Source organism: Notechis scutatus, chromosome 1 (genome assembly GCF_049901735.1).
Source record: "Notechis scutatus isolate UNSWTSFEM ecotype Mainland chromosome 1, rNotScu1.2, whole genome shotgun sequence".
In the NCBI taxonomy this organism is placed as follows: Eukaryota; Metazoa; Chordata; class Lepidosauria; order Squamata; family Elapidae; genus Notechis; species Notechis scutatus.
Genome location: NC_142009.1, coordinates 252,933,311 through 252,952,870, shown reverse-complemented (window position 1 = coordinate 252,952,870; position 19,560 = coordinate 252,933,311). Strand labels below are relative to the sequence as shown.

Genomic DNA, 19,560 nt, shown 5'->3' with positions numbered 1-19,560 from the left:
AAATAGAGGTCATGGGCAAAGACTGACTTTTGGATATACAAAAAATCTTGAAGTAATCTTAATATGGGAGAAATTTTGAATGAAAATCCAATCTTACAACAGCAACTTGAAATTAAAGATTAAGATTGTCAGAAGCAAAAGAAAAAGGAATATAAAGTTGATTTGTTTGATCAGGATTAAAATGAAGTATTTTTATAAAATTCTGGAAGTGTCTTTTATAGTTATTTTGCCAAGATTTGAATAGATTTGATAATGAGTTTTGGATTTTTGAAGAGATAGGAAGGTGCTATGAGAAGAAGTAAACCATATATGTATTAATTATTTCATTAAGTGGTGGGGAGCTATTAATATGTTATTCAACCAACACAGATAATGAGGTTACAGTGCCTATTTCCTCTTACTTTCTACCCATTGAAGTCAGGGTACCATGTTGTTAAATAGACTTTTATCTACTTTTTAAAAAACGTGTTCATTGACCATATAAAAATGTCAGGATTTTAAGTCAAATATATGAGAAAACAATCAACTTTAAAAATATATTTCAAGATTTTAAGATGAAACATATTAAAAAAACAATCAATGTAATATTCCTTTGATGTCTTGTTTACATTTATTTTTACATCTTTATTCTTAATTCATTAATTAATAATTAATGTTAAGTCCCTATCTCCCTTGTAAAGATGACTGGTTATTGTTTGAAAGAAAAAGTTTGCATGTTATATAACCACTGAAGTAAAACTGGATATTGTGAATTTTTGTTTTCCAGTTAATCTGATAGAGTGGAATGCCCCACGAAATTGCTTAGATTTCTCATTGATAATTTTAATTGCTTCTGGAGGAGAACACTTAATCCAAACCTTTTGGATTTGTTTTTAGAACAGGATGAAAGTGATTTCCAATTTTCTTTACAGCAATTTGAAACATAATTATTCCAATATCCCAAATTATGTATCATTGCTCCCTCCTTCTAAAACAGAGAGGTCTCCAAACTTGGCAACTTTGAGACTTGTGGACTTCAACTCCCAGAATTCCCAGCCAACAGTCCACAAGTCTCAAAGTTGCCAAGTTTGGAGATCCTGTTCTAAAACAACCCTTTTCAGTCAATAAATCCCAAGTTCATTAGTTCATTTTTTTTCATGTTCAATAAAAGGTCTATAAACAGTCTCCAGTCTTTTATAAAAGTAGCTATTGTTTCTTCCCATATGAGACAAGTCAGTTTGGCCATTTCAGCAAGTTCTGTCATCTTCGTAATCCTCTTCATTGTCAATATTCTGTATTTTTCCATCTCTGTGCATATACTAGTTTTCTACAATTACCATATATAAAAACCAAGTATCATGACTCTTTTCTCAGTTTGTAGTAGGCCTTCTTCCCCAAGAGTAGTTCCCAGGTACTTGAAGGTGGAGGCGCGCGGTAGCTCCTGCCCGTTCACGTGGATGGAGCCTGTCGTTTCGTTGTCAGTGGTCAGGTATTCGGACTTCTTTAGGTTCAACCGGAGCCCGAACTGCTCGAGGCGGTCGTGCCACTGTTGGACTAGGTGCTCGAGTTCAGCCTTGCGCAGGTTGGCCAGGAACACATCATCGGCGTAGAGCAGCGTCCATGGGGCGGGCGTGTGCAGGTCGTGTGTAATTGTGTCCATCACCAGAATGAACAGCAGTGGTGAGACAGCAGAGCCCTGGTGTACGCCGACGGTGATATTGAACTCCTCTGATATCCCAGCTGCCGCTTTTACGGCTTTTGTGACATCTGTATAGGAGTTGGACCCATTGTACGAGTAGCTCGGGCACGCCGTGATCTCGCAGTGCGTACCAGATGAGATCGTGCGGGACTCGGTCGAAGGCCTTTTCCAAGTCCAAGAAGGCGGTGTGGAGCGGGATTTTCTTCTCTCTGTGAGCCTCCATCAGCATCCGCACACCGAAGATGGCATCGGTGGTGCCGCAGTTCTTGATGAATCCGGCCTGGTTGACGCTGATGTCGACGATGTCCCAATGCGCTTATCGAGGACGCGTTCGAAGATCTTCATAGTGTGTGACAGTAACCTGACCGGTCTGTAGTTGGAGCAGTCCGCTGGGCTGCCCTTTCCCTTCCAGATCGGAACAGTGGTGCTGCGGTACCAGTCGTGTGGCACTATTCCCGTGGAGACGATGTTGTTGAACAGCTTGCACAGCCACAATGCCGAGCCCGGTAGTGCCTTTTTCCAGAAGTCGGCAGGGATGTCGTCTGGTCCTGTTGCCTTACCGTTTTTCATGGCCTTGATGGCGTCGGTGACCTCGCTGGCGTGAATGCCTGAGACTGGGCCTTCGACGGGGTCACCTCGCGGGGTTCGTGGGTGTGGGAACTCCTCGGTGGAGATCTTCTTGAAGTATTGCCGCCACCTCTCGGCAGCATCTCTGGGGTTGACGATCAAATTTCCCCTTTCGTCGTTGATCCCATGAAACTGGTCAATGTCCAGGGTCTTCCTGTGTCTGCTTTTGGCTAGGCGGTAGATCTCATTCTCGCCTTCTCGCGTGTTCAGCTTCTCGTAGATGTCATCGTAGTGGGAGCTTCTGGCTGTCGCTACTGCTTTCTTGGCTGCCTTTTTGGCCGCCTTGTACTCGCAGAGCTTCTCGCTGGTCTTGTCCTGAAGAAAGGCCTTGTAGAGCCTTTGAAGTCAGGGTACCATGTTGTTAAATAGACTTTTATCTACTTTTTAAAAAACGTGTTCATTGACCATATAAAAATGTCAGGATTTTAAGTCAAATATATGAGAAAACAATCAACTTTAAAAAATATATTTCAAGATTTTAAGATGAAACATATTAAAAAAACAATCAATGTAATATTCCCTTTGATGTCTTGTTTACATTTATTTTTACATCTTTATTCTTAATTCATTAATTAATAATTAATGTTAAGTCCCTATCTCCCTTGTAAAGATGACTGGTTATTGTTTGAAAGAAAAAGTTTGCATGTTATATAACCACTGAAGTAAAACTGGATATTGTGAATTTTTGTTTTCCAGTTAATCTGATAGAGTGGAATGCCCCACGAAATTGCTTAGATTTCTCATTGATAATTTTAATTGCTTCTGGAGGAGAACACTTAATCCAAACCTTTTTGGATTTGTTTTTAGAGCAGGATGAAAGTGATTTCCAATTTTCTTTACAGCAATTTGAAACATAATTATTCCAATATCCCAAATTATGTATCATTGCTCCCTCCTTCTAAAACAGAGAGGTCTCCAAACTTGGCAACTTTGAGACTTGTGGACTTCAACTCCCAGAATTCCCCAGCCAACAGTCCACAAGTCTCAAAGTTGCCAAGTTTGGAGATCCCTGTTCTAAAACAACCCTTTTCAGTCAATAAATCCCAAGTTCATTAGTTCATTTTTTTCATGTTCAATAAAAGGTCTATAAACAGTCTCCAGTCTTTTATAAAAGTAGCTATTGTTTCTTCCCATATGAGACAAGTCAGTTTGGCCATTTCAGCAAGTTCTGTCATCTTCGTAATCCTCTTCATTGTCAATATTCTGTATTTTTCCATCTCTGTGCATATACTAGTTTTCTACAATTACCATATATAAAAACCAAGTATCATGACTCTTTTCTAATTGAGTGTCCATAAGTCCTAGTTAAAAAAGCTCTGTAATTGTAACTTTCAAAGTAAAATTTAGTTAACTCAGCTTGTGTCTCTTTGTCAGTGGTCTTTGTCTTTGGTATCATCTGGATATATTTTTTGCTAATGCTCATGGTTGCTGTTTTGTTTTTGCATTTTACATACTTTTCCAGTATAGTTACTGGAGATGTAATGAAGATTAAGCCTTTTAATGAAATAGCTTGTTTAAGATTTGGCCAGCACCAGAGAAGAATTGATATATATATATATATATATCTTGCTTAAGCTGCACTTTGTAAATATGCTCATTTCATTATTTTAGCAGTAGCATGCCCAAGGAGCAAAAGCTTATGGGAAAACAATCTGAACAAGGGTATGCCATCTCTCCATTATCCATCTCCCTGTTGTCCTTGCAACACACTCCGGGGATATTAAGAGTGTCAGTTCTTATAAGAGCACCTGCAGGAGGATCCTTGTACCAGCTGCCATTTCTGTTAGCCCCCTGAGCCTGCATGCAATTATGAATAGGCACAACATAGGAATTCATAGGCACGAGAGATATGAATTACTGTTTACTCTGCTCTTTCTACCATATAATTTTGCTTCTACACAAGCCAATTCAAGCAGAATAAGGGGAGGGAGAAGAGGAATATGTTTGGCTGTTGGCAGGATACACAAAGAGGAACAAAATGATTCCTGAGCTGGAAGATGATTGGAAACTTTCCTCCAGGTGGTATGGTTTTAAATGTGATTATAATTTATTTTAAAATGACAGTTATCAAATGCTGTCCTGAAGCCTAGCTTTGCAGGTAAAAAGTGGAATACTTTTGAAACAGATTTGTGTCTATTAAAAGGAATTTGGGGTTAGAAAGGCAGGCTTTTTATGGATTAACGGTTGCGGTGCTTTCTTTTCCTTGCTCTTAATGGGCAATCCAGATATATCCTGAGCTAATTAAGAAGGATTTCTGAGGGTTTCTTTGATAAAGTTCTAACTGATACACAAAAAAGCAACATTGGACAATGAGATAAAACAGCCCCTCTACTTTCTCATAACAGCTAAAGTCATGTAAAGAATAGGTACACTGTACATAAAGTTTTTTTTTAACGTAAGTGGACATAGCAATCTTTTATTGTCATCCATATAATATATAAAGATAAAGGTGATATAATTGAACAAAAATTATGAAAACATGACTTTGCAATTGTTTAACACAAATCAACAGATATGTTATTTTCTTCAGTAGATAAATAAAATACATCTTTGGCACTATTACTTGGCATTGCAACCTTTGGCAGAAACAACCTCAATTGGGTATTTCTTATAACTGTGTACCAGTCTCTGATATCGAATGGGATAATTTTTCCCCATTTGTCCATACATTTTTAATTTTTTTCAGCTGTGTAAATTTTGATCTTTTGTTTTGTTTTTCCATGCAGAGCCCATGTCAAATCACCCCAGTGCATTTTGATGAGATTTAGATCCAGAATTTGACTTGACCATTCCAGCACCCTTAATTTATTTTTCCCCGCAGCCATTTCCTTGGTAGATTTACTGGAATGTGTAGGGCCATTCTCATGTAGCCATTTTCTGGCTTCAATCTTCTGACAGATGATCTCAACCATCCTCTAACGTTATGAAAAATTCATACTAGATTCTATCATAGTGAATGCCCTAGGCTCTGATGCAGAAAAGCAGCCACATATCATAACATTTTTACCATTCTGCTTTATAGTTGGTGTTAGGTCCTTCTGATGAAATGATGTCCTTAGTTTTCTAGTCAAACATGTTTTCTAGTACTATGGGCAAATAACTATTTTTGCTTTGCCTGTCCTGAGCACATTGTTCCAGAACGCCAGATCTTTATCTTTTAATTTTGCCCTAATTATTTTTATGGAAAGCAAAAGTTCCTCTTGACATATTTACTACCCAGCCCATTTAGATGCAATTTTGGGGTTTCTTCTAATGTTAGACTCATGCACTTCCACATCAGTAATGGCAAGAGCTACCTGTAGGTCACTTGATGAAATTTTGGGGTTCAATCACTTCTTTCTGTATCATACATTTTGTTCCTAAGCTGAACTTATTGGGATGAACTGGCCTGGGCAAATTGGCAGTTGTATGAAAACTCTGGTGATCTTCTGGATGGTGAATCGATTGATACCTGACTGTTCGGTGAGCTTTCTAAATCCTTTCCACAAGCATGTATTATAGGCCTCAGAGAGCTCTTTCAATCTAGGCAATGAATTGCCACATACTTCAACAACAAAGAGGAAATCAAATGAAACATCCAAAGTTTAAGACAAATTCCTCCCATTTTGTCTACTGAAATTTCAATCATTTGCACCTGATTTTAATTTTAGATAGTTGAGCTGATACATGTAGGGTATAATTACTTTTTCATCATGCAAAATTTGCATTTGTATTTATTTAAATTACAAATCCCTTTTATCAATTTTATGGAAATCAAGATCAAATATAGAAAAATTAAAAATTTCAATGTACTCACCTTTTCATACGACTCTAAAGCTATTAGTTTTTCAAATATGGCTACTAGAGCTATATGCAGTATTTCAGATGCAGAATTACCAAAAAGCTATGTGAGGATACTACAGTATTAGTTGTTATATTTTTAAATTTAGTTTTTCACAGCTGTTCCACTATCAATATCATCACTGAGCTAGGAAGAAGGCAATATCCATATTTGTTGTTGACTGAAAATTCCTTACACACTTTTTGTATGAAACTTTAAAAAATCAATTTACAATTTATGGTTTTGATACTAGAATAGATTATAGAAAAATGAGAGCTATGTAATAATCACAGAGCAAGAGGTAAATTTCTATTTGCTTTAAGAAGTAAATCCTCCAAACCATAGATCCGTGATGGCGAACCTCTGGCACGCATGCTGGAAGTGGCACGCAGAGCTATTTCTGCTAGGATGTGAGGGGTCACCCGGAACAGCCCCATGCGCATGCTCGCGTGTGCCCCCACCAGCCATCTGATTGTCGGGTATCTGCTGTGCCTGCGTGGGGGGAGATGTGCACATGGGAGATGTGCATGCATGCGCAGGGGGCAGGGGGTGCTTGGGGGCCATGTGTGCATGCACAGAGGCATGCATGGGAGTCACGTGCGCATGTGCAGGGGGGCGGGAGTTCACTCATTCATTGCATTATTGGTGGAGGCATGCGCGCATGCTCTCACTCACACACTTTCAATACGTGACAAGGAAAAGGTTAGCCATTACTGCCATAGATGTTTTGAGTTGAGTTTTTCAGACATGGTGTTCTGAGAAAAAAAGGCACATTTCTGAGACAGACCATTCCACACTTCAAACAATTCTGCTCAGAACAGTGTAAGATACTTAACCAGAGGTTCACATGCTTTTGCCACACACTCATATGGCTTCAAATCATTTTCCTGAAAAAGGTAAATGGAGAAATATAATATTTTGACTCATTTGTTTAAGTTCTCTTTGTCTAGTTTTAGAACATGTGGAAAATATCATATTTTAGATCATATTTATGCAGAAATACTGAAAATTCAAAAGGATTCAAAAAAATTTAACTTCTACTTAGACAGTCAACCCTTTAATTAAATCTGAAGTCAGATGTCTAGCATAATCTCAAGCCAGTTTCAAATATGTAAATAAAATTTGCATCTTCTAGGATTGCCTGAAGAAGAAAAAACTATCTTCTCAATCATCCTGTCCAACTGTTTATGTTATGAACTAAGAATTTCCTAATAATTTCCTGGCTAAAAGTTGCAAAGCAAGGTAGGCAGAAATGAAGAGAACACGTGATACACATAATTCCCAAGAGTTCATCCAAGTCTATGGGTGTCATAATGTGAAATTTATCCTTGGAATTGTGTAAGTGTTATTAAATATTCATATATTTAACTCTATCAATGGTGACATCTTGATTTTTTTCAGTTTTTTTTTAATTCATTAAAGGCTTGACAGATACGGAAGACTGAATTTTGTAATCAAAGTTTGAGAGGAGAACACAGAATATGAGTCATCCCCTTCACAATCTAGACTAGAGTCATCTATTTTACAGTCTAAAATAATTCAGTAGTCCATGAGCTTCGAATATATTATTACATATTATTAATATATTATAATACAGTTATAGTATATTATAAAATATACACAAATATATTATGTGTAGAAACAAGAACAACAAAAAATAAGAAAAAATGCAAAAAAACACAGCCAAACCTAACAGAAACATAACTGTAAAAGACAGACTAGAAATAAAAATAAAAATAAGCAAGGAAGTGGTAAGAGAATACCTGCCTGATCTTGATGAATATATTGTAAATAATTGGGACCTGATTGATTATACCCCAGAATTCTGAAGGAGCTGGCAGATATTATCTCAGAATCTTTAAAAAAAAATCATGGAGCACTGGGGAAGTACCAGAGGATTGGAAAAGAGCTGATGTGGTTCCCATCTTCAAAAAAGGGGAAAAAAATACAGGAAACTACAGACCAATCAGCATAACATCAATACCTGAGAAGATATTGGGGGGAAGGGGGGAACAGATCTGTCAATATCTACAAACAAAGTTATAACTAGTAGCCAAACTAATTTTATTCTTTGACAAAGTGGCTAAATTAGTAGACCAGCAAATGCTGTGGACATAGTAAACTTAGACTTAGCAAAGCATTTGACCAAGTAGACCACAACCTACTTTCTGGCAAACAAGAAAAATGTGGGATAGGCAGCATATGGACTAAGGGTGACATGATAGCAATTTTCCAGTATTTGAAGGGCTGCCACAAAGAAGAAGGGGACAACTTATTTTCTAAAGCATCAGAAGGCAAGTCAAGAAGCAATGGATGGAAACTACTCAAGGAGAGAAGCAACCTGGAATTTAGGAGAAACTTCTAAACAAAGGACAATTAACCATTGGAACAGCTTACTTTCAGAAGTTGTGGGTGCTTCATCACTGGAGTTTTTTTATGAAAAGACTTGACAACCATCTATCTGCAATGTTTTTCTAAGAAAAGACTGTCTCAAGTGGTATAGGGTTTAAGAAAAAAACACCTGGTATAGGGTCTTGAGCAGGGGCTTGGCTAGAACTCCTCCAAGATCCCTTCCAACTCTATTCTCATTCTAGAAGAAATTGCTGCAGTATTGCTGCAGCATAAAAACCTCAGATAGGGTTTATGTTCTTTATTAGCATATTCAATTTGTGTTTTCTTTCACCTGAACGTTAATGTTATGCTTTGTCATTTAGTTGACATAGCTTGTATATGTTTCATATATGGTATAGATATCTTTAAAAGAATACTACAGAGATCACTAAGAACAGTTACATCAATTGTGCTAATAAATTACCTATTCTGCCTTAAGTATTGACAAATTCAACATTTATTCCTTTAACACCTTCTTGGAATCCATTTGTAGTGTCCTCAAATAGAACCCTCCTAACAGCACTTGTACTTTGGGTATAAATCCATTCATAGCATCATCCTAATTTAGACTGTAGTTTGGCCATTACAGTTCAGAGATGTTCATACTTAGAGAATATTTTCCAGATATTAAAACTTCACGAATATCTCCTAGATCAGAATAATGGATCAAATCAAATGTATATTCTGCATTATTTATTGGACAAAGCGGCAGCGCTTTGCAACGGCAGGTTCCTTTTTGCCTTTCCCTTCCCGAGGCGACACGGGACTGGGGCCGCACCGGCGGCAGCAACTCCCGACAGCCCCAGCCGGACACCTGAGTGGAGCCCGGGCAGAACTGCCTGTTGCCGTGGGCGCCGCTGCGGGCGCCCGGCTGCCCAAGTAAAGAACATGGCACCGGACCATCGGAGAAGCGGAGCAAAGCCGGAGACCAGCAGCCGCCTCCCTCAGCGCAGAAAGCCTCCCCCAACCAGCCGGCCGGTCTCCTCCTCCTCGGCCACACAGAACAAACAGGCAGAGAAGGAGGAGAGCAGCTGGCCAGCCGGGGGAGGCCTCCCGTGCTGCGAAAGAGGCAGCCAACGATCTCTGGCGCCGCCCTGCTCTACGCGCTGGCTGCTCGGACTTGCCGGGCCCGGCACATAGAACAGGGCAGCACCAAATGTTGGAGAAGCTGAGCGGAGCCGAAGCCACCTCAGCTCGCGTTGTTTTCTGAGCCCGTGAGCCTGTGAGCCTAGAGCCAGGGCGCTTTCATTGCACGGCGGAGCTTCTTGTCTCGGGAAAAACCGGCCGTCGTTGCTTCCCCCTGAGGGGAGGGTGATTCTGGGCTGTGCGATTGGGGGACTTCGTGGCTTTGGGTGGGTGGGAGCGGGGACGGACAGAGTCCGTGAAGTGGGGCTTGCCTGCCCTTGCTGGCTGCCTCTGCTTCCTTAGGGGCGGGGAAGGGGGCTCATCTGGACCAAGGGTGAGTCTCCCCCTCAGTTTCCCCTGAAGGATCTTCCGTCGCTTTTGCCTTCTCCCTACATCTCCGCTCAGGTGTCCGGCTGGGGCTGTCGGGAGTTGCTGCCGCCGGTCCGGCTCCGGTCCCGCGTTGCCTTGGGAAGGGTGGGGCAAAACCAGGAGCCGCTGAGCCTGAGCCTCCGGTGCCACTGCTGCCGTTTCAAAGCGCTGCCGCGGCTCTTCCTTTTGCCTTTCCTTCCCGAGGCGACGCGGGACTGGGGCTGCGCCGGCGGTAGCGACTCCTGACTCAGGGGGCCTCCGAGGGGAGGGGAAGAGAGTGACTCCTGCCTCCCGCTGTCATCATCATCTTCTTCTTTTGGGTTAGTGAATCAATTAAACCTTTCATGATAGTGAGATCGTTTCCCAAATTAATTATTTTTATTTTTGAAATTTACCAGTAGCTGCTGCATTTCCCACCCTCGGCTTATACTCGAGTCAATAAGTTTTCCCAGTTTTTTATGGTAAAATTAGGTGCCTCGGCTTATATTCGGGTCGACTTATACTCGAGTATATACGGTACTTAGCTTTTTGAAACCAATATAAGTGGATTAACTGCTACCATCTACTTTCAATACTGTAGCTATATTTCTTGAAGCTGGATAATTAAGACAAAAATCCATAGGCCTATCCTAAATTAGAGGAATAAGTGATTGCAAAGTATTATTTATTTTTCTATAGAGATAATGAGAAACTAAAATGTACAGTCACATATTAATTATACATTCCTTTGAGAAGATGAGAGGATATCATAACTATAGAACTGTGACTCATTGCAGGAAATGTTCGTATAATAATCTGTTCTAGAATTTATGGGACCATGGGAATAAAATGTCATTTTGTTGTACAGGCTTTAAAAGGAGGAAAAATAAACTCTTAAGTACAATGGGAATAAAATAAATAAATTGTTGATAGCTTATTTTTGTGTTGAATATGACTTGTAATTAATACGTTATGCAGAGGTACAGTACCATACTTAAACTAGGGTTGGCATACAGTTCTACATATATTCCGTTAATTTTAACTGAACGTAGTGCTTCTTTCCTACCAGGAGACTGAGTATAGGATTCCTGACTTAAATTCCTAAACATCTCAATATATATATCATTTATGCTTGAAGTTACCTTTCATTGATCATGCTAATATTATCCATGAAAGTACAGCATACATTCTCTTTTCCTATACATCTAGTGAATGAATGTTCGTGTGCAACAACTAATTTCATAAAATCATTCAATTGCCAGAGGTAATTTCTGAAAGTTGAATGAAAAGTAATGCATCTAGTGCCACCAAAAGAAGGCAGTGTTGAAGCAGTAGAACCTCTGATATGTTCTTTAGTATCTGCTCTTCCACTTAAATTGATAGGAGGTTGCAGTGAGAAAAGAATTTGTGGCATTGTTTAAAAAACAGATGCCTGCAGTGACTACATGTTGGCATGATTTAAACCATGCACCTTGTTTGAATGTTTGACTACTGAAGAAGTCTCTTCAGTTAAAATTCACCCCCAAAAGCATATGCATAAGATGATAAGTATGTTGACAAGAATGGTGTTAATCTCTGGACTAAAAATATATATATAAAGATGGTGAACTAGGAAGAGCTGATTTGTGTGATCAAGAATGAATGAGCAACCTCTGACAGCAACTGATGAGTTTCACATGAGAAAGGTTGATGAATGAATTAAAGACTATTGGCAGATCACCCCAAAGGAAATTGCTGTCAAGCTTGCTATTTCACAGGAGCATGTGGGTCATATTATTGATGTGCAAGGCTTGTGCAAGATAGGTTCTTTGCACACTGACAACAGAGATGAAAGTTTCAAGAGTTGAAATTTGCTAGCAGTTGTCATACTATGAAAATGAAGGTGAAGAATTTCTTCACAACATGATGACAGTCAATGAAATATGGGCTCAGTCAGTTTTTTTCCACCTGAAAAAAACCAAAACAAAATCTAGGCTTTCCCAGGAAAACACATAGTTAGGGGTTTGGGGGATGTAGGTGGTATTATTTGCTTGGATTTCCTTGAAACCTGTCACCATTATTATCTCATAGGATTACATTGTAAAAAAAAACTATTAAGGAAGTTTGGAAGCACAAGAATTTTTTTTGCTGCAACAATGCTCTCCCTTCATGAGCCTTTCAAGAAACAGTTGTTAAGCTAGCTATCACCATCTTTACCCCTTTCATAATATTAGTCCAGCCATGCAACTTCTGATTTTCCCAAAATTGAAAGAACAACTTTGTGGGCATCCATTTGAATCAAACAGGTGGAAAGGATGATCAGGAACTGATTGAAGAGACACAATGTGGTGGTCTTTTCTGTTGACTTTAAGAAGCTTGTCCATCAATGGGAGAAGTATGTGGCAAATGATGATTAAAAAAAATGCAGCTAACAATAGAGCTCATTTCATGGATTTTTTTTTCCATTTAATTTATTAAAATAACCTCATTTAAAACTAATGTTATGGAGTCAAGACAATTTTCATTCAATTCTTTTAGCTCCAAACCCTGTCAGTTTAGATACACTGGAGCCTCGTTGACACATAAATGTTCAGTTTTCTGATTGAAGACCTCTGACAACAGACAACTTGCAATGTTACATGACAGTCTATTTCACTGGCCAACAATTTATACATTACCATACTGGTTACATTATCCTACTAAAAATATAGAACGTTCTAAAAAATGAATCTTGTTTCCTAACTTTGTTAGCCTTTCAGGGCTTGATATAAGCTGACAGATCTGTAGTTTCTTCCTGCTTTTGAAGAATATTCTACCTTTGTTTTGCTTCAATATTTTAGTGACTAACTTTTTTTAGAAAAAAAAAGGAAAAATTGTTTGTATAATTTGCTTGCATAATTCCCTTCTTCATTTTCATCATTTGACAAGTCCTATATTTAAGTTTATTGATTTATACATTAACCTAAATATGGCAAACAATTAAAACAATTAAAATGATTGAGATATTTACAGCAGTCAAAAGCAAATATGCCAAGGGGTTACAAGCCTACTGAATCAGTACACATTCAGGAATTTTTCCAAGAATCTTTTCTAAGAAGAACAATTATATGTGATTGTTGAACTTCTACAGTAGAGAATTTCACTGCAGAGATTCTGCCACTGAAATAGTCCTCAGTCAGGTAAGAATTCCGCAGTCACCAGTTTGCACAGATGGTAAAAAACAAAAGATTCATATTTGCTGAAGTTCCAAATTTCAAGCTCCAAATTTAGAGACCTGTAGGTCATAATTAATAGATTGGAATACTGTGCCAATTAATGGGCAGCCAGTGGTTAAAAATGAAGTCATCTTGGTTTAGAATTTAAAATACAATAGGCTGGAGTATTAGAAGTATTTTTAAGACTGTTCAGTGTAGAGTCTTTTCAATAATTCTAAAAGAATGAGAGCTATGGTATGAATCATTGTGTGGTCCAGGAAAGTTCACAGCTGGTATACCAAACTGAATTGAAAGTAGCACTGCTAGACATTCAATGAAAAATTTGTTTCTAATGTACCCACTGTTCATCTTAAATGCTTACTGCTACAGTATCGGTTCAACCCAATACTATTCTGGATGTCTTCTCAACAGATAGATCCAAGAACTATTCTTTAGTAGCACCCCAAACTTATCAGGGTTCAGTCTCATTGTAGGCCCTCATACATTGCTACTGAAAGACTTCATCACTTTTATCTGTTGGATGTAGAATTGAGAGATTGATTGTTATTATACTGATAGTATCATTATTATACTGATAGCATTTTGCCACAGGTCAATGAGTAAACTTTTTAAGTCTTCTTAAGTGTTAAGAGATTAGGTCTAACTTGCAGCATCTTTTAGTTTAAATGCCATGCTTGTAATACAGAGTTAGTAGATTTTTAATTTTTTCTGCCAATTATCTTATTAAACCTTTGAAATCATCATAGAATATCCTGTTGTATTACTGTTACTTATTAAAGCTTTAAAAATGCAGCATACATCATGCAACATGTAACACGAACTTCTACATTCTAGCCTTCTGAATGATTTGATTACATGATTGTTTCACCAGGCCAGCTCAAATTTAATTATACCAAATGTGTGAATAACTATTGGCAATCATATGAAATTTTGAGTTCATTTATGTAGCTGCGAAATTTTAAATTTTCTGAAGATGTCATCTAGGGAGCTCCTTGAAACTCCTTTATATATCCATTTTTTATTTCTTAGAAAATGTCTTTCAAATGGTTTGGAAGCTAATACAAAACATGAAGCTATGTTTAATTGCAAATTTTATTGAGTAATGAAGTTTGCCTATAGGGATCAATGGAAGAGTTGACTGCAACTGAAAGATAAAATTTTTTGCTTGTTAAATAGAATAAATATACAAGTAACTGAAGTGGATGTCAATATTTATATGTTTTTATTCATAAGTAACAAGACTTTTTTTTCTTATCAGCATATTCTTGATATGACATTTGGAGCAGGAGGTCACACAAAGGCAATTTTACAAAAGGCAAAGGGTATTAAAATATACGCACTTGACAGAGACCCCACAGCTTATGAATTAGCTCAACAACTTTCTGAATCTTATCCGTGAGTATAGTTTTTATTTTTTTGTTTGGGCTTATGTACCATTATTGTGCTGACTCCTCATGACTAACAGAAACATTTTTTTATGATGATCTGTCCCTCACTTGATCCATCAAATCTTGCAATGTTACACCTATCAGTACTTTAATTGAGTTCATTGCTGGTTGTTCCTTTCTCTTTCCTTGCAGTTTTCCCTGTCATTAGATCCTTCTCCAGAGGGTTGCCTCTTTTCATAATACTTCGAAAGTAAGATAAATAAAGCCTGATTGTACCTTGAGTGAGAATTCTGGGATGACATGAGTGATAATATATTTGTTTTCTTGGCTGTCCATGGAGTTCTCAGGAGTCTTCTCCAGCACCAAATTTTCAAGTGTTAGTGCATTTTTTATCCTCCTTCTTCAGTCCAACTTTCATTTCCATGGAGCGTCACAATACCACTGCTTAAATTATGTCAATAACATCTGAACATTTTCAGGGTCGTCTTAGCGATTCTACGAAGTGCTGATCTATGATAATTTTTTTGATTACTTCTTCCTTTACTGTCAATGATGAACGTAAAAAAGCAGAAGCTATCCACCACTTTAGTAACTCTACTGTCAATTCTAAAGCTGGAGTTTATTGTTTCTATTTTCATTAGTTTAATCTTTTTAATTTTAGTCCAATTTTTTCACTATGCTCATTATTTTATTAACAAGAGGCTGCAGTTCCTTCCCATTTTTGGCTATTATTAGTCAAAAGAGCTACTTTTGTATGATGTATGTATGAGAAGTATTTATATATCAGCACTGATACAGTGTGTGTGTGTGTGTGTGTGTGTGTGTGTGTATGCATATATTAATTTATATGAATGTTATGTATAGTTTATTTTCTAGTGGTATAATGATGCTTGAAGCTCACAAATATATTAATTTTACATTTAATGCATTCATATTCACACTTAAAATAAAAAATGAATGATATAGGAAAATTTGCTCTAGTGAAATAAAGCCTAATTGAAATGTTGCACTAGTAAAATAAAGCCAGCAGAAATACACACTTAACCCAACAAATTTCTGTGATCTCCACAAAGCATGGCTATGACCTTTGTTGATTTCAGGATTGGAAATCGATTTACTTCAGAAGTAAGAATTTGGGAATTCACTATAAAACAAATGCATGTATGTATATATGTATGTATGTATGTATGTATATAATGTATGCATGTATGTATGAAACAAATTTACATAGCTGTCCATCTCACCAAAGGCTACTCTGGATGACGCACAGCAGATGATGTCCCTCCCTCTTTCCATGTTAGTTTTTTTAAAAGATTAATCTATTGATTTTAGAGATCTGGTTGTAGTTTGAACTTTAACACAGAAGAAAAAAACAGAATCAATGCTTTATAATTGATCTACTGGTGGTGGGGCCAGTGATAAATTAAATCTAAATTATTAAAATCTGTTGTATACACATACACACTCATATACACTCTATTTTCTTTATTTTGGTTTGATAATGGTAGTGGTGGCTTTTATTTAGGCACTATATAGAATCAATCAGGGTTTCAATTCTTCTCCTATACAGTGCTTGTTTTGGTAAGTAAACTATGTAGTCAAGGCCATTTGCTTTATTTCTTGAAAATGAAAGGCAACCAAAACAAGAATGTAAATTGGAGTGTCTCAGAGTTTCACCCTGGACCTATCAATACATTTCTCTAGCAACACAACTATACAGTACACTCATGAACCTAACCGCAGAATATTCAAGGACAAGCCTTTATGTTGTTATTTGTTTTACAGATCTGATAGAAACACCTATTATGATCATCAGCTCCTTTGGAATCTACAAGTGTACACAAATTAATACCATATATCAATTCTGGACTTTAAGCTCTATTGCTGTTTTTTGTTCTTACAAGATAATAGATTATTTTCCATCTGTTTCTCAGCCTTGGTTGTTGAGGGGACTAGTTTTGATAATGTACTTGTCTAATCTCAAAGATGTTACCTCTAATCTTGATGGTATCAACCATAACATCACTTTCCCTCTTCAATTTCCCTTTATCTTAAAAGTTTGGAGATGCAACAAAGTTCTCTTCACTCTTCTTAATCAAATAAAACTAGGATGACCTGTATTTCTCCCTCTTTCCTTCTATTTTGTCAGCTGGCGATTATTGTCTCCTTAGATGTTCTACTCTTCCTCCCTTTTGCTTTGAAGGATTAAATATATCCATTTCTAACTTCAATTTCTGCTACTTCTACTCCTCAAACCTAACAACAAACCTATCAGGAAGACTCTGGATTTCCATGTCCTTAATTTTTTTTTCAACCGATCTTCCATTTCAGGATTCTCTTCTTCATCTTCATGTTAAGTGGTTTCAGTCTCTCAGTTGTACAATTTCCTGCCTTCCTCTTTCCAATCCAGTCTGTCTCCACCTCAAAATCAGGCATCCAACAGTAGGACTGATTTCATCAGGAATGACCTTTTGGAACAGTATTTCTCAACTTTGGCACTGTTCCAACTTTGTGATTTAAAGTTAGTGTGGGAATTCTTGGGATTGAAATCCATCATTTTAATTTTGTATTAATTTTAATTGCAACTTTTATCACCATTGGTACATTTTTAAATAAATTTATTTCTAAGGTATCCAGTGCCAATTTTAATTTTTATTATTTTAACAGTTGCAATCTGGTATTAAACTTTACTGCATCAAGAGACAACTTTTTCATTTCTCAGTTGCCTTTTCTTGATTATTATGTATGTTGTTTGTGTGTATATACACAGGTACACACCCATACACATATGCAAATACACATGCAAACATGGAGACACACACACATTTATTGTGTCATTGAAGCTGATGTTTATGTAAGTTGCCTTTTAAGTATACAACTGCTGTAAATTGTTTAGTGAAAATCTGATGGAAATAGCTAGTTTTCTGTTTAGGATTGTTATGAGAGATTTCTAATTTCCACATTGCAAATATTTCCTAGTAATTTCACTGAGGAAAAAAATGTGTTTTAATTTTCATTCATTCTTCACATTTTTCTGTGTCTGTCCATAAAGTTTTATTATGCTTAATTTTGTGGTGGTATGATGACCCGGGGCATGGCACAAAGGCAACACAGTCAAATAAGCAAGAAGAGTCCCTTTATTATCTCCAACTTTGCTCCAATGTCCACGTTACCTTAGGCTGGAGAAAAATTCTTCCAGGAACAGTCTTTAAATGGAAGAAATTCAGTCAGAAAACAAAGTACATACAAACTGTAACTAAAAATCCAAACAAACCGACTTCCGGTTTGCCAGCCTTCGGCGGCGGCAGGGATTCGCGATCCTGTGCGATCCCTGTTGCGCTAGCTGTCTTGGTGCCTCCGATCCCGACGGGTCTGGAGGATAAGGCTGCCCCGTAGAGGCAGCCGAAGACAGGGGGGATCCGGATAGGGGTTTGGGGGTATCGCAGACCCCCTCCCCAGCCGGCAAAACCCCCTTTTCTCAAGGCGGTGGAGCGGCGGTCAGTAATGGCCGCCACAAAGAAGCCGGCAGCTGGATAAGATTGTGCAGGAGGAAGAAGGAGAAAGTTTTGAAGTGAAAGTTCTTTGGCTGAACCGGGATCTTAAGATACATCTAACATCCTGAAAACCACGATTTTTCGAACGATACTTTGTTTCCAGAGGAGATTTTTACAGCGGCGAATGGAAGTGCTAAAAGGGAAAGTTTACTCTCCTTCCCTACGGAGTTAACAAACGGAAATTGAAAAACCTGCTTTTTTATAGAAGGTAAAAATTTAAAGCTCTTTGTTACAAGTGGGAAGGGAGAGGACAAAAAAAAAATTATATTAAGACCTTGTTGGAGGAGATGCCTTGAAGATTTTGAGACTAGAAGTTAATTGCAATAAGGCTTTAAAATACAGACTGGGTTCTTTTTTTAATTGATATTACTCCCCCAGGAAGAGAAAGTGTAAAGGGAAGAACTTTGTGCTCTGTTCGGACTGCTTGATGATTCTGGGACTTTGGGGAACTGTTTTAAGTTTTGAAACATCTTGGTTGTTTTAAGAAGAAGAAGAGGGAAAAAAGAAGAAGAAGAAAAGGTTTATAATGGCTTTATCTGTTGATGAACTAAGAAAGGAATATGGAAAAACAAAGAAAGAAGGCAAGGACGCTTTGGGAGAAGCCTTTCACTTTTTAGAAATGGCGCTTGCTATTTATCAGCAAACACAACAACTGATGGAGGAGGAGGAGGAGGAGGAGGAGGAGGAGGAGGAGGAGGAAGAAGAAGAAGAAGAAGAAGAAGAAGAAGAAGAAGAAGAAGAAGAAGAAGAAGAAGAAGAAGAAGAAGAAGCCATCTTTAATGAATCAAAAAGTTTGATTAAGAAAGAAAGGAGAAAGAGAGGAAGGAAAATGAAGGACTTAAGACCTAAACAAACACCCAAGAAAGAGAAAAATAAGATGCAAAATCAATACAATGTTAGAAAGCAAAAGAAAAGAGGAATACAACAGAGAGGGGAAGCTAAAAAGGCGGAGGTTAGGAGAGGGGGGGGGTAAAAAGGCCAGGTGGGATAAGAAAGGAAGGGAAAAGGGGGGGGGGGAGCCACAAAGGTATGAAACAAGATGGGAAAAAGCAAAAAAATTTTAGGGATAAAGGGTAATGTATAATTTTTTTTTAAAAAAAAAGATTCTGCAAAGTACATAAGATAGTATTGTAGTATTTGTATTAGAAATAGAAAATTAGAATTTTATAAGATTTAATAAATGATTAAAATATTAAAATGCTTAATAATGATAGATTTTAAGATTTAATAAAATATTAAAGGGAATGTTTAAAATATTTAGTTCAATTATAGAGTTTAATTGACTATTGTGTTGATGTTATTATAAACTTATTATTGCAGCATTTGTTTTTGAAATAGATAATTGGAATGTTATAAGATTTAATATTTAATTTTGTACTTAATTATTTTATAGATTTACTATTCTCTCTTTTTCTTAAAATTTAGTAGGTAGAAT

General features: G+C 37.4%; 1 protein-coding gene across 2 annotated transcripts in view; it reads left to right on the top strand.

Moving 5' to 3' along the window:
- Nucleotides 1-19,560, top strand: part of METTL15 (methyltransferase 15, mitochondrial 12S rRNA N4-cytidine) — a 71,976-nt gene that overhangs the window by 23,819 nt on the left and 28,597 nt on the right. For both annotated transcript variants that reach the window (XM_026664777.2, XM_087951076.1), the window contains exon 3: nucleotides 14,442-14,578. In XM_026664777.2, the coding sequence (XP_026520562.1) occupies nucleotides 14,442-14,578 (137 nt within the window). The remainder of the gene's footprint in view (nucleotides 1-14,441; nucleotides 14,579-19,560) is intronic.